Source organism: Heptranchias perlo, chromosome 21 (assembly GCF_035084215.1).
Source record: "Heptranchias perlo isolate sHepPer1 chromosome 21, sHepPer1.hap1, whole genome shotgun sequence".
Taxonomy (NCBI): domain Eukaryota; kingdom Metazoa; phylum Chordata; class Chondrichthyes; order Hexanchiformes; family Hexanchidae; genus Heptranchias; species Heptranchias perlo.
The window spans coordinates 49,250,898-49,267,371 of record NC_090345.1 but is presented as its reverse complement, the minus strand read 5'-3'; the positions used below and the strand labels follow the sequence as shown (position 1 = coordinate 49,267,371).

At 44.2% G+C, this 16,474-nt stretch overlaps 1 protein-coding gene across 1 annotated transcript in view; it reads left to right on the top strand.

Annotated features, from left to right (window-relative positions):
- LOC137340253 (broad substrate specificity ATP-binding cassette transporter ABCG2-like) overlaps positions 1-16,474 on the top strand; it is a 192,241-nt gene that overhangs the window by 109,190 nt on the left and 66,577 nt on the right. The window contains exon 7 of the mRNA XM_068002671.1: positions 1,324-1,434. Within this exon, the coding sequence (XP_067858772.1) occupies positions 1,324-1,434 (111 nt within the window). The remainder of the gene's footprint in view (positions 1-1,323; positions 1,435-16,474) is intronic.

The window sequence follows — 16,474 nt, the reverse complement described above, 5'->3', positions numbered from 1 at the left end:
GGGGGCATAATCTTAGAATAAGGGGCTGCTCTTTCAAAACTGAGATGAGGAGAAACTTCTTCACTCAGAGGGTGGTAGGTCTGTGGAATTTGCTGCCCCAGGAAGCTGTGGAAGCTACATCATTAGATAAATTTAAAACAGAAATAGACAGTTTCCTAGAAGTAAAGGGAATTAGGGGTTATGGGGAGCGGGCAGGAAATTGGACATGAAGCTGAGTTCGGATCGGTCAATGCCCTGTGGGTGGCGGAGAGGGCCCAGGGGCTATGTGGCCGGGTCCTGCTCCGACTTCTTGTGTTCTTTAGATTTGTGGTTGGGATCAGATCAGCCATGATCTTATTGAATGGCGGAGCAGGCTCGAGGGGCCGATTGGCCTACTCCTGCTCCAATTTCTTATGTTCTTATGTAATCAACTGAATGGGAGAGAATAAAGGCTTTACCGGGTACACAGCATCAAAGGTAGATGTGAGGGAGTGGTTGAACAGATTGAATGGCTGCAGAAGTATCGTGGTGAATGGAGGGCTAGGCAGTTGGGATTTAGAAAGTGCAGTTGTAAGTGACTTGGGGGAGTGTTTTTTTCCAGGGATGGATGCAGAAGGAAGTGTGGTTGGAAAAAGGTAGGGGGATGCGAGTAGTGAAGATCCAAGGAAGTGGTCGGAGATGTCCTTATCTGTGATCGAGACAATATGAGTAGAGAGGCCAAGGGAGATGGCAAGGTCAAGGGGGTGTCCATGAATATGAATACATGGGAATGTTTATAAAGAGGGAGAAGTTTAGGGAGGACAAGAGGTCAGTGAATTCAGAGAGGAGATGGCAAAGGGAGCTGAGATGAATATTGAAATCACCAAGAATGAAGACTCACTTAGTGCAGAGGTGAGGCAGGAAAGCAGGGAGAATATCTCAGTGAGAAACTTGGAGTGGAGCTTGGGGAACGGTAGTCAACGATGATTTTACAGGAGAGGTGAGGGGGGTAGAACAAGTTACGGTTCTCAAAGGAGGAGAAGGTACCAGAAGAGTAGGGGGAGTGACGAAGGTGTGATTTGGTATTGATTGTCACACTGACACTGCGACAGTTTGGGTGGGGCATGTGGTAACAAGCAAGATGCGGAAGCTTCAATAAGGGGCAAGGTAACTTCAGTGGAAAGGAAAATCAGGCGGGGTGACTGATCTGTTTTACACCCCCACCAAACTTGAAAGTTCCACTTTCCACTGAAAGGCCTGAGAGGGGTGAAGAGGGAAAAAAGAAATCTGATTCAATTCCAGAGATACTTGATACTGTAATGAGAATCTAGAATATAAATATTTGTGCTGTATTTCTTATTTCAGGCTATCAGTGCGAGACCTTCAACAACCCAGCTGATTTCTTTTTAGATGTCATTAATGGAGACTCCACTGCAGTTATCATTAATAATAAAGGAAACCAACAGCTTGCAATGAGTTCTAACCATGAAAGCCCAGGTATATATGGTGATATTTCAGACAAATAAATGAATTGTTCCTCGTAAAACTAAACATAGGAACATAAAAACATAAGAAATAGGAGCAGGAGTAGGCCATATGCCCTTTAAGCCTGTTCTGCCATTCAATCTTTATGGTTGAGGCTATCTTTGACCTCAACTCCACTTTCCTGCCCGATCCCCATATCCTTTGATTTCCCCTAGAGTTCAAAAATCTATCCATCTCAGCCTTGAATATATTCAATGACTCAGCATCCACAACCCTCTGGGGTAGAGAAGTCCAAAGATTCACAAACCTCTGCGTGAAGAAATTCCTCCTCATCTCAGTCTTGAATGACCGACCCCATATCCTGCGATTATGCTCATTAGTTCTGGACTCTCTAGCCAAGGGAAACAATCTCTCAGCAGTTAAGCCCTCTCATAATCTTATATGTTTCAATGAGATCAGCTCTCATTCTTCTAAACTCCAGAGAGTATAGGCCCATTCTGCTCAACCTGTCTTCATAGGACAATCCTCTCATCCTAGGAATTAATCTAGTGAACCTTTGTTGCACCGCCTCTGAGGCAAGTATATCCTTCCTTAGATAAGGAGACCAAAACTGTACGCAGTACTCCAGATGAGGTCTCACCAATGCCCTGTACAACTGTAAGTGATTGGCTGGTGACTGGCAAGTAGTTTTTCTTTCCTTTTTTTTTCTTGACATTGTAGTTGTTGTTAAGCTAATTTAAGGGTTAAGTCATGGCAGGAGATCCCAGACCCGTGTCATGTTCCTCTTGTGGGATGTGGGAATTCAGGGATCCTTCCTGTGTCCCTGGTTCCTTCACCTGCGGGAAGTGTGTCCAGCTGCAGCTACTGTTTGACCGCTTGACGGCTCTGGAGCTGCGGATGGACAAACTTTGGGGCATCCGCGATGCTGAGGAAGTCGTGGATAGCACGTTCAGTGAGTTGGTCACACCACAGATAAAAATTACTGAGGGAGATAGTGAATGGGTGACCAACAGACAGAGGAAGAGTAGGAAGGCAGTGCAGGGGTCCCCTGCGGTCATCTCCCTCCAAAACAGGTATACCGTTTTGGATACTGTTGGGGGAGATGGCTCACCAGGGGAAGGTGACAGCGGCCAGGTTCATGGCACCGTGGCTGGCTCTGCTGCACAGAAGGGCAAGAAAAAGAGTGGCAGAGCTATAGTGATAGGGGACTCGATTGTAAGGGAAATAGACAGGCGTTTCTGCGGACGCAACCGAGACTCCAGGATGGTATGTTGCCTCCCTGGTGCAAGGGTCAGGGATGTCTCGGAGCGGCTGCAGGACATTCTGGAGGGGGAGGGTGAACAGCCAGTTGTCGTGGTGCATATAGGTACCAACGATATAGGTAAAAAACGGGATGAGGTCCTACAAGCTGAATTTAGGGAGTTAGGAGTTAAACTAAAAAGTAGGACCTCAAAGGTAGTAATCTCAGGATTGCTACCAGTGCCATGGGCTAGTCAGAGTAGGAATGACAGGATAGCTAGGATGAATACGTGGCTTGAGAGATGGTGCAAGAGGGAGGGATTCAAATTCCTGGGCCATTGGAACCGGTTCTGGGGGAGGTGGGACCAGTACAAATTGGACGGTCTGCATCTGGGCAGGACTGGAACCAATGTCCGAGGGGGAGTGTTTGCTAGTGCTGTTGGGGAGGGTTTAAACTAATGTGGCAGGGGGATGGGAACCGATGCAGGAAGTCAGTGGGAAGTAAAGTGGTGACAGAAACAAAAGGCAGTAAGGGAGAGTGTACAAAACATGACCAGACAGATGGTCTGAGAAAGCAGGGCAAAGACCAAGGGAAGTCTAGATTAAACTGCATTTATTTCAATGCAAGAAGTCTGATGGGCAAGGCAGATGAACTCAGGGCATGGATGGGTACATGGGACTGGGATGTTATAGCTATTACTGAAACATGGATAAGGGAGGGGCAGGACTGGCAGCTCAATGTTCCAGGGTACAGATGCTATAGGAAAGATAGAGCAGGAGGTAAGAGAGGAGGGGGAGTTGCATTCTTGATTAGGGAGAACATCACGGCAGTAGTGAGAGGGGATATATCCGAGGGTTCGCCCACTGAGTCCATATGGGTACAACTGAAAAATAAGAAGGGAGAGATCACTTTGATAGGATTGTACTACAGACCCCCAAATAGTCAACGGGAAATTGAGAGGCAAATATGTAAGGAGATTACAGACAGCTGCAAGAAAAATAGGGTGGTAATAGTAGGGGACTTTAACTTTCCCAACATTGACTGGGACAGCCATAGCATTAGGGGCTTGGATGGAGAGAAATTTGTTGAGTGTATTCAGGAGGAATTTCTCATTCAGTATGTGGATGGCCCGACTAGAGAGGGGGCAAAACTTGATCTCCTCTTGGGAAATAAGGAAGGGCAGGTGACAGAAGTGTTAGTGAGGGATCACTTTGGGACCAGTGATCATAATTCCATTAGTTTTAAGATAGCTATGGAGAATGATAGGTCTGGCCCAAAAGTTAAAATTCTAAATTGGGGAAAGGCCAATTTTGATGGTATTAGACAGGAACTTTCAGAAGTTGATTGGGAGAGTCTGTTGGCAGGCAAAGGGACGTCTGGTAAGTGGGAGGCTTTCAAAAGTGTGTTAACCAGGGTTCAGGGTAAGCACATTCCTTATAAAGTGAAGGGCAAGGCTGGTAGAAGTAGGGAACCTTGGATGACTCGGGAGATTGAGGCCCTAGTCAAAAAGAAGAAGGAGGCATATGACATGCATAGGCAGCTGGGATCAAGTGGATCCCTTGAAGAGTATCGAGATTGCCGGAGTAGAGTTAAGAGAGAAATCAGGAGGGCAAAAAGGGAACATGAGATTGCTTTGGCAGATAAGGCAAAGGAGAATCCAAAGAGCTTCTACAAGTACATAAAGGGCAAAAGAGTAACTAGGGAGAGAGTAGGGCCTCTTAAGGATCAACAAGGTCATCTATGTGCGGAACCACAAGAGATGGGTGAGATCCTGAATGAATATTTCACATCGGTATTTACGGTTGAGAAAGGCATGGATGTTAGGGAACTTGGGGAAATAAATAGTGATGTCTTGAGGAGTGTACATATTACAGAGAGGGAGGTGCTGGAAGTCTTAACGCGCATCAAGGTAGATAAATCTCCGGGACCTGATGAAATGTATCCCAGGACGTTATGGGAGGTCAGGGAGGAAATTGCGGGTCCCCGAGCAGAGATATTTGAATCATCGACAGCTGCAGGTGAGGTGCCTGAAGATTGGAGGGTAGCAAATGTTGTGCCTTTGTTTAAGAAGGGCGGCAGGGAAAAGCCTGGGAACTACAGATCGGTGAGCCTGACATCTGTAGTGGGTAAGTTGTTAGAGGGTATTCTGAGAGACAGGATCTACAGGCATTTGGAGAGGCAGGGACTGATTAGGAACAGTCAGCATGGTTTTGTGAGAGGAAAATCATGTCTCACGAATTTGATTGAGTTTTTTGAAGGGGTAACCAAGAAGATAGATGAGGGCTGTGCAGTAGACGTGGTCTGCATGGACTTCAGCAAAGCCTTTGACAAGGTACCGCATGGTAGGTTGTTACATAAGGTTAAATCTCATGGGATCCAAGGTGAGGTAGCCAATTGATACAAAATTGGCTTGACGACAGAAGACAGAGGGTGGTTGTAGAGGGTTGTTTTTCAGACTGGAGGCCTGTGACCAGCGGTGTGCCTCAGGGATCGGTGCTGGGTCCGCTGTTATTTGTTATTTATATTAATGATTTGGATGAGAATTTAGGAGGCATGGTTAGTAAGTTTGCAGATGACACCAAGATTGGTGGCATTGTGGACAGTGAAGAAGGTTATCTAGGATTGCAACGGGATCTTGATAAATTGGGCCAGTGGGCCGATGAATGGCAGATGGAGTTTAATTTAGATAAATGTGAGGTGATGCATTTTGGTAGATCGAATCAGACCAGGACCTACTCCGTTAATGGTAGGGCGTTGGGGAGAGTTATAGAACAAAGAGATCTAGGAGTACAGGTTCATAGCTCCTTGAAAGTGGAGTCACAGGTGGATAGGGTGGTGAAGAAGGCATTCGGCATGCTTGGTTTCATTGGTCAGAACATTGAATACAGGAGTTGGGATGTCTTGTTGAAGTTGTACAAGACATTAGTAAGGCCACACTTGGAATACTGTGTACAGTTCTGGTCACCCTACTATAGAAAGGATATTATTAAACTAGAAAGAGTGCAGAAAAGATTTATTAGGATGCTACCGGGACTTGATGGTTTGACTTATAGGGAGAGGTTAGATAGACTGGGACTTTTTTCCCTGGAGAGTAGGAGGTTAAGGGGTGATCTTATAGAAGTCTATAAAATAATGAGGGGAATAGATAAGGTAGATAGTCAAAATCTTTTCCCAAAGGTAGGGGAGTCTATAACGAGGGGACATAGATTTAAGGTGAGAGGGGAGAGATACAAAAGGGTCCAGAGGGGCAATTTTTTCACTCAAAGGGTGGTGAGTGTCTGGAACGAGCTGCCAGAGGCAGGAGTAGAGGCGGGTACAATTTTGTCTTTTAAAAAGCATTTGGACAGTTACATGGGTAAGATGGGTATGGAGGGGTATGGGCCAAGTGCAGGCAATTGGGACTAGCTTAGTGGTATAAACTGGGCGACATGGACATGTTGGGCCGAAGGGCCTGTTTCCATGTTGTAAACTTCTATTATTCTATGATTCTAACTGTGGTAAGACTTCCTTACTCTTGTACTCCAACCCTCTTGCAATAAGGGCCAATATGCCATTTGCCTTCATGATTGCTTGCTGTACCTGCGTACTAACTTTTTGTGTTTCTTGTACGAGGACACCCAAGTCTCTCTGAACACCAACATTTAGTAGTTTCTCACCATTTAAAAAATATTCTGTTTTTCTATTCTTTCTACCAAAGTGAATAACCTCACATTTCCCCACATTATACTCCATCTGCCACTTTCTTGAGCACTCTCTTAACCTGTCTGTATCCCTTTGCAGACTCTTTGTGTCCTTCTCACAGCTTACTTTCCCACCTAGCTTTGTATCGTCAGCAAACTTTTATACACTACATTCAGTCCCTTCATCTTAACTCATTAATATAGATTGTAAATAGCTGAGGCCCAAGCACCAATCTTTGCGGCACTCCACTAGTTACAGCCTGCCAACCTGAGAATGACCCGTTTATCCGTACTCTCTGTTTTCTGTCCTTTAACCAATCCTCTGTCAATGCTAATATGTTACCCCCAACCCCATGATCCCTTATCATGTGTAACAACCTTTTATGTGGCACCTTATCGAATGCCTTTTGAAAATCCAAATATATTACATCCACTGGTTCTCCTTTATCTATCCTGTTAGTTACATCCTCAAAAAATTCTTAATAAATTTGTCAAACACGATTTCCCTTTCATAAAACCATGTTGACTCTGCCTAATCATATTATGATTTTCTAAGTGCCCTGTTACCACTTCCTTAATAATGGATTCCAGCTTTTTCCCGACGACCGATGTCAGGCTAACTGGCTTGTAGTTCCCTGTTTTCTCTCTCTCCCTTCTTGACTAGTGGGGTGACATTTGCTACCTTCCAATCCACTGCGACCTTTCCAGAATCTAGAGAATTTTGGAAGGTTTTAGATGCATTTTTCATTTACAGAACAAATACAAAACGTTATGGTTAACTTTTTGAGCATGTAACTAAGGGAAAATTTATGAATAGTTACTTTGCCTCTGTATTGAATAGTTACTTTGCCTCAGAATTTGCCAGCGAGACTAACAAGCTAGATATGACATTGGAAGAAGAGATCGAAAAAGGTATAAAGACATTTAAGATAGAAAGGGGGAGATAATTGATAAACTAATCAAACTTAAAGAGGATGAAACCCCTGGTCCAGATGGATTGCATCCGTGCATATTAGAAGAAGTTAGGGAAGAAATAGCAGAGGCACTAATACAGATATATAAAAATTCATTAGAAAAGGGAATAGCGCCAGAGGACCGGTGGACAGTTAATGTTGTTCCTACATTTAAAAGGGGAAATAGAAAAAGTCCAGGGACCTATAGACCAGTTAGCTTGTTGTCGGTGGTAGGAAAGATAATGGAATCTTTACTCAAAACATCTAAAAAACGAAAATATAATAAAGAGTAGTCAGCACGGATTTCAAAAGGAAGGTAATGCTTGACCAACCTTATTGAATTCTTTGAAGAAACATCTGTAAACAACGGTAATGCAGTGGATGTAATATTTTTGGATTTTTAAAAGGCCTTCGACAGGGTACCGCATGGTAGACTCATGACTAAAGTCAGAGCATGTGGAGTTGGGACAAGTAGCAGAATGGATAGCAAGTTAGCTGCAGAACAGAAAACAGCGAATATGAGTTCAGGATAGCTGCTCGGACTGGCAAAAAGTGCGAAGTGGTGTTCCACAAGGATCGGTGCTGGGACCACTGTTGTTTACAATTTACATGAACAACGTACAATTTCAAAATTTGCAGATGGCACCAAATTGGGGGATAGAGTAAATACTGAGGAAGACTGCAACAAAATACAAGAAAACATTAATAAACTTGCAGAATGGGTGTGTAATTGGCAAATGAATTTCAATATAGATAAGCGTGAGTTATTACATTTTGGTAGGATGAATAAGGAAATGACATACTGCTTGGATAATAAGAGTCTAAATTGGGTAGAGGAGCAAAGGGATCTAGGGATTCAGACACACAAATCACTAAAAGTAGTGACGCAGGTTAATAAGGCTATAATAAAGGCAAATCAAGCACTGGAGTTCATTTCTAGAGGGATAGAATTGAAAAGCAGAGATGTTTTGTTAAACTTGTATCGAATCTTGGTTGGGCCACACTTGGAGTTATGTGCACAGTTCTGGTCTCCATATTATAGAAGGGATACAGAGGCAGTGGAGAGGGTGCAAAAAAGATTCACAAGGATGATACCAAACTGAGAGGATATACTTATCAGGAAAGGCTGAACAGGCTGAGGCTCTTTTCTCCAGAAATGAGAAGGTTGAGGGGTGACCCGATAGAGGTCTTTAAGATTATGAAAGGGATTGGTCGGGTAGACGTGGAGAAGATAGGGTAGAGTTTCTGCTTTGGGCACAATCGGCAAATTGGACGCAAATTGTGATTGAAATTGTACTGGTTCAGTTACAGTTCAAGTTTCTGCTAAAATGTATTTGCATAATCACAAATATATTTGCATAATCACAAACGTAAAATCTTCCATGAACCAGTGCGATTTGGCAGTGAAATAGAACGTAATTGTTTCATTTTTTTTTGCATTAAAATATATTCATTGATGTTAAGAGTAGTAACCTGGTACAGTTTTAATAATACAGCTGAAAATGGGTTTATCACAAAAAATAAGCATTTTTAATAAGTGTCCAGTCCTCCACCTGTGAGTAACCTGATTTTAAATGACTGAAAATGACTTAAAAAATAATACTGAACCATTTACTAATTTCACTGGTGTACACTTGTCGGTTTCTTAGTAAATTAAGTATTTTTTAACATGTAAAAACATTTAAAATGTGCCTACTAGTGCCTGTGTACCTAAGAAAACAAGCTTAATTTAAAGATCCTCCTCGAACGGGTGCAATCGGAGGAACTCGCCATCCTCGTTACTTTGATCTGGGGGCATGGCCAGCTTTGTGGGCGGGGGCCAGCTTTGAGCACAATGATTTTTGAAACTGTGTTAAAGATCGCAGAAACTCAATTTATGCTTGATGTAACCTACGCTTGATTTTCGGCAATTTCCCACGATCTTTTGCTTTGGTTCGGGTGGATAGCGCACATAAAACCTGTGCAATCTAGCAGAAGCTCTACCCCAATGTTTCCACTTGTGGGGGAGACCAAAACTAGGGGCCATAAATATAAGATAGCCACCAATAAATCTAATAGGAAATTCAGGAGAAATTTCTTTACCCAAAGAGTGGTAAGAATGTGGAACTCGCTACCACAAGGAATAGTTGAGGCGAATAGCATAGATACGTTTAAGGGGAAGCTGGAATAACACATGAGGGAGAAAGGAATAAAAAGATATGCTGATAGGGTTAGATGAAGAGTGGTGGGAGGAGGCTCGAGTAGAGCATAAATGCCGGCACAGACCAGTTGAGCCGAGTGGCCTGTTTCTGTGCTGTAGACTCTATCTATGTAATTCTATGTATGAGTGAGCTCATTAGTTTCAATGGGTGGAAAATTGTGCAGACACACTGATCTCTGTGCACAAATTCCCAATGTACACTGTCACTGCACAAAACTGGCAGGAGCGCAAACTTGTAAAATTTACCCTTATGATCTCAGTTGAATAAATTGAATCCCAGAAATTTGCTCTCAGCATTATTTTATGCAGTCATGGCTATATGGGTGGTAGGGAAGAAAGATTCAGAGGCACATGGAGCAGGAACCAGATGGGAAAGAAATGATTGTTTGCTGGACAAGTTCCTCAAGCACTCAAGATGTCCATTGCAAGACAAGGGAGCACCTACTATAGTCAAGCACTAGGTATTAGACTAATATTTTCCTTACTATTAAGGGAAGGAATTTCCTCTGCCCACTTGGAAAGATTGAAGTTGATGGAAAGGAAAATCGAGCAGGGTGTAGAAAGGGCAGCCGATCCGATATTGCCCACTTTACACCATTGCTAAAAGTTTAAATAACACCCAGTCTCACAGGTCTCTTAAATCTATAGTTTCCCATCCTTGGTATAATTCTGGTGAATCTATGCTGCACAGTTTCTATGGCTTTTTATCCATACTTTTTTATTCGTTCATGGGATGTGGGCGTCGCTGGCGAGGCCAGCATTTATTGCCCACACCTAATTGCCCTTGAGAAGGTGGTGGTGAGCCGCCTTCTTGAACCGCTGCAGTCCATGTGGTGAAGGTTCTTCCACAGTGCTGTTAGGAAGGGAGTTCCAGGATTTTGACCCAGCGACGATGAAGGAACGGCGATATATTTCCAAGTCGGCTTAGTGTGTGAATTGGAGGGGAATGTGCAGGTGGTGTTGTTCCCATGTGCCTGCTGCCCTTGTCCTTCTAGGTAATAGAGGTCGCGGGTTTGGGAGATGCCGTCGAAGAAGCCTTGGCGACTTGCTGTAGTGCATCCTGTGGATGGTACACACTAGCCACAGTGCGCCGGTGGTGAAGGGAGTGAATGTTTAGGGTGGTGGATGGGGTACCAATCAAGCGGGCTGCTTTGTCCTGGATGGTGTCGAGCTTCTTGAGTGTTGTTGGAGCTGCACTCATCCAGGCAAGTGGAGAGTATTCCATCACACTCCTGACTTGTGCCTTGTAGTTGGTGGAAAGGCTTTGGGGAGTCAGGAGGTGAGTCACTCGCCGCAGAATACCCAGCCTCTGACCTGCTCTTGTAGCCACAGTGTTTATATGACTGGTTCAGTTAAGTTTCAGGTCAATGGTGACCCCCACGATGTTGGGGGATTTGGCGATGGTAATGCTGTTGAATGTCAAGAGGAGGTGGTTAGACTTTCTCTTGTTAGAGATGGTTATTGCCTGGCACTTGTCTGGCGCGAATGTTACTTGCCACTTATGAGCTCAAGCCTGGATGTTGTCCAGGTCTTGCTGCATGCGGGCTCGGACTGCTTCATTATCTGAGCGGTTGCGAATGAAACTGAACACTGTGCAATCATCAGCGAACATCCCCATTTCTGACCTTATGATGGAGGGAAGGTCATTGATGAAGCAGCTGAAGATGGTTGGGCCGAGGACACTGCCCTGAGGAACTCCTGCAGCAATGTCCTGGGGCTGAGATGATTGGCCTCCAACAACCACTAACATCTTCCTTTGTGCTACGTATGACTCCAGCCACTGGAGAGTTTTCCCCCTGATTCCCATTGACTTCAATTTTACTAGGGCTCCTTGGTGCCACACTTGGTCAAATGCTGCCTTGATGTCAAGGGCAGTCACTCTCACCTCACCTCTGGAATTCAGCTCTTTTGTCCATGTTTGGACCAAGGCTGTAATGAGTTCTGGAGCCGAGCGGTCCTGGCGGAACCCAAACTGAGCATGGGTGAGCAGGTTATTGGTGAGTAAGTGCCGCTTGATAGCACTGTCGACAACACCTTCCATCATTTTGCTGATGATTGAGATTAGATTGATGGGGCGGTAATTGGCCGGATTGGATTTGTCCTGCTTTTTGTGGACAGGACATACCTGGGCAATTTTCCACATTGTCGGTAGATGCCAGTGTTGTAGCTGTATTGGAACAGTTTGGCTAGAGGTGTGGCTAGTTCTGGAGCACAAGTCTTCAGCACTACAGCCGGGATGTTGTCGGGGCCCATAGCCTTTGCTATATCCAGTGCACTCAACTGTTTCTTGATATCACGTGGAGTGAATCGGATTGGCTGAAGACTGGCTTCAGTGATGGTGGGGCTATCGAGAGCAGGCTGAGATGGATCATCCACTCGGCCCTTCTGGCTGAAGATGTTTGCAAACGCTTCAGCCTTGTCTTTTGCATTCACGTGCTGGACTCTGCCATCATTGAGAATAGGGATGTTTACCGAGCCTCCTCCTCCCATTAGTTGTTTAATTGTCCACCAGCATTCATGACTGGATGTGGCAGGACTGCAGAGCTTTGATCTGATCCGTTGGTTGTGGAATCGATTAGCTCTGTCTATAGTATCTTGCTTCCGCTGTTTAGCATGCTTGTAGTCCTGAGTTGTAGCTTCTCCAGGTTGGCACCTCATTTTTAGGTACGCCTGGTGCTGCTCCTGGCATGCTCTTCTGCACTCCTCATTGAACCAGGGTTGATCCCCTGGCTTGTTGGTAATGGTAGAGTGAGGAATATGCCGGGCCATGAGGTTACAGATTGTGCTGGAATACAATTCTGGTGCTGCTGATGGCCCACAGTGCCTCATGGATGCCCAGTTTTGATCTGCTAGATCAGTTCTGACTCTATCCCATTTCGCACGTTGGTAGTGCCACACAACATGTTGGATGGTGTCCTCAGTGCGAAGACGGGACTTCGTCTCCACGAGGACTGTGCGGTGGTCACTCCTACCAATATTGTCATGGACAGATGCATCTGCGACAGGTAGATTGGTGAGGACAAGTTCAAGTAGGTTTTTCCCTCGTGTTGGTTTGCTCACCACTGCCGCAGGCCCAGTCTGGCAACTGTGTCCTTCAGGACTCGTCCAGCTCGGTCAGTAGTGTTGCTACCGAGCCACTCTTGGTGATGAACATTGAAGCCCCCCACCCAGAGTATATTCTGTGACCTTGCTACCCTCAGTGCTTCCTCCAAGTGGTGCTCAACATGGAGGAGGACTGATTGATCAGCTGAGGGAGGGTGGTTGGTGGTAATCTTCAGGAGGTTTCCTTGTCCATGTTTGACCTGATGCCATGAGATTTGATGGGGTGCGGAGTCAATGTTGAGGACTCCCAGGGCCACTCCCTCCTGACTGTATATCACTGTACCGCCACCTCTGGTGGGTCTGTCCTGCCGGTGGGACAGGACATACCCAGGGATGGTGATGGAAGAGTCTGGGACGTTGGGTGAAAGGTATGATTCTGTGAGTATGGCTATGTCAGGCTGTTGCTTGACTAGTCTGTGGGACAGCTCTCCCAATTTTGACACAAGTCCCCAGATGTTAGTGAGAAGGACTTTGCAGGGTCGACTGGGCTTGATTTGCCTTTGTCGTGTCCGGTGCCTAGTGGTCCGATGCCGGGTGGTCCGTCCGGTTTTATTTTTATTATGACTTTTTTTAGCGAGCTTATACAACTGAGTGGCTTGCTAGGCCATTTCAGAGGGCGATTAAGAATCAATCACATTGCTGTGGATCTGCAGTCACATATAGGCCAAACTGAGTAAGGACGGCAGGTATCCTTCCCTAAAGGACATTACTGAACCACTGCTAAATTTCCTCTTATACTATATGCCTAAATTTTTGTAATAAGTCTCCTGTGAGACTATATACACTACAGACTGAATTCTCCTCTCATTGGTGGGTAAGCGATGGAAGGTGAATACTGCACACCAACATGAATCTGCTGCTAACCCTCTACAATTTCATTCCAGTGCCTTCATTTGCTATGCAGGTTTACCACCATTGGAAGGAAGGGATATACAGTTCTGGCAGCAAGCTTTAAAAAGCTGCAGCCAAATAAAGGCCAACACCCTGTTCTGCACTAAGTCACATTTATTCCCTATTCCTCAGTGGATTAAAGTTAAAATCCACATCCCTCCTACAAATCCCTCTTGAGCCCACCCTATATTTGAAATTTTATCCAGCCTTAAATCCCCTCTTGCATTTTCTGGTCTTCTGATTTGCTGTGCATTTTCTTGCATTTGGTGGCAGACCCTTCAACTGTACAGATCTTATTCTTTGGAACACCTTCCGCAATCCCTACCATCTTTCTACCTCTTTCCAGTTTTAAAAACATCCCCAAAACACAGTCACCTCTCCTAATCATGTCACAAAGGATCGATGCCTGCTTTTCTTTGTGAAGCCACCTGGGAATGCTCTTTTATGTTCGAAGCACTATATATCCTACAGTACAGTACGGCACAGGAGGAGGCCATTCGGCCCATCATGCCTGTGTTGGCTCTTTGAAAGAGCTGTCTAATTAGTCCCATTCCCCTGCTCTTTCCCCATAGCCTTGTAAATTTTTTCCCTTCAAGTATTTATCTCATTCCCTTTTGAAAGTTACTATTGAATCTGCTTCCACCACCCTTCCAGGCAGTGCATTCCAGATCAATGCAACTTGCTGCAAAAAAAAGTTTCCTCATGTCACCTCTGGCTCTTTTGCCGATCACCTTAAGCCTGTGTCCTCTAGTTAATGACCCTTCTGCCACTGGAAACAGTTTCTCCTTCTTTACTCAATCAAATCCATTCATGATTTTGAATTCCTCTATCAAATCTCACCTTAACCTTCTATGTTCTAAGGAGAACAACCCCCACTTCTTCAGTCTCTCCACATAACTGAAGTCCCTCATCCCTGGGACCATTCTAGTAAATTCCTTCTGCACCCTTTCTAAGGCCTTGACATCCTAAAGTGTGGTGCCCAGAATTGAACACAATACTCCAGCTGTGGCCTAACCAGTGTTTTATAAAGGTTTAGCTTAACATCCTTGCTTTTGTACTTAATGCCTCTTTAATAAAGCCCAGGATCCCATATGCCTTTTCAACTTGTCCTGCCACCTTCAAAGATTTGTGTACCTACACTCCCAGGACTCTCTGTTCCTGCACTCCCTTTAATATTGTACCATTTAGTTTATATTGCCTCTTCTCATTCTTCCTACCAAAATGTATCACTTCACACTTCTCTGTGTTAAATTTCATCTGCCATGTGTCTGCCCATTTCACCAGTCTGTCTATGTCCTCCTGAAGTCTGTTACTATCCTCCATATTGTTTACTACATTTGGAGTTTCGTGTCATCTGCCAACTTTGAAATTAGTACCTCTATACTCAAGTCTAGGTCATTAATATATATCAAAAAGAGCAGTGGGCCTAATACTGACCCGTGGGGAACGCCACTGTATACTTCCCTCCAGTCTGAAAAGCAATCATTCATCGCTACTCTCTGCTTTCTGTCCTTTAGCCAATTTTGTATTTCCGCTGCCTTTGTCCCTTTAATCCCACGGGCTTTAATTTTGCTAACAAGTCTATTATGTGGTACTTTATCAAATGCCTTTTGAAAGTCCATATACACAACATCAATTGCTTTATCCTCATCAAACCTCTCTGTTACTTCACCAAAGAACTCAATAAAGTTAGTCATACAGAATTTTCCTTTAACAAATCACTGCTGTCTTTCATTTATAAGCCCATACTTTTCCAAGTGCCAATTAATTTTGTCCCGGATTATTATCTCTAAAAGTTTCTTCACCACCGACATTAGGCTGACTGGCCTGTAATTGCTGGGTTTATCACTCTCCCCTTTTTTGAACAGGTGGTGTACCATTTTCAATCCTCTAGCACCGTACCCATATCCAAGGAGGATTAGAAGATTGTGGCCAGAGCCTCTGCAATTTCTACCCTTATTTCCCTCAGTAATCGAGGATGCATCCCATCTAGATCATGTGACTTTTCTACTTTGAGTATTGCCAATCTTTTAAGTACCTACTCTTTATCTATTTTTATTCTATCCAATACCGTTACTACCTCCGCCTTTACTGCTACAATGGCAGCATCCTCTCCTCTCGTGAAAATGAATGCAAAGTATTCATTTAGTGCCTCAGCCATGCCCTCTGCCTACACAAGATGATCTTTTTTGTCACTAATTGGTTCCATCCTTCCTTTAACTACCCTTTTACTATTTATACGTTTATAAAAGACTTTTGGGTTCCCTTTTATGTTAGCCGCTAATCTATTCACATTCTCTTCCTTTGCCCCTCTGATTTCCTTTTTTAGATCTCATCCGTACTTTCTGTATACAGCTTGGTTCTCTACTAAATTATGAACCTAACATTCTTCATAAACCTCCTATTTCTGTTTCATATTAATCTCTATATCTTTAGTCATCTAGCTTTGGATTCCCTTCCTTTTCCCCTTGTGGGACTGTGTCTACTTTTTACCTGAACCATCTCCTCCATTGTTCAATTACTATTTTGCCTACCAATTTTTGATTCTAAATCACCAAGGCAAGATCCCTTTTTAACTCACTAAAATTAGCCCTCCTCCAGTTAAGTATTACATTTGATCGTTCCTTGACCTTTTCCCTAACTATTCTAAACCTAATGATATTATGATCACTGTTTCCTAAATGCCCCCCCACTGAAACTTGCTCCACTTGCCCCACTTCATTCCCCAGGACTAGATCCAGCACTGCTTCCTTCCTCATTGGGCTGGAAACACGTTGTTCAAGAAAGTTCTGTTGTACACATTTCAGAAATTCCTCCCCCTCTTTGCCCTTTACACTTGTTGCTGTCCCAGTATGTATTGCGATAATTGAAGTCCCCTATTATCACTACTCTGTAGTTCTTGAACCTTTCTGTAATTTGCCTGCAGATTTGCTCCTCTATCTCCCATTATTTGGTGGGCTATAGT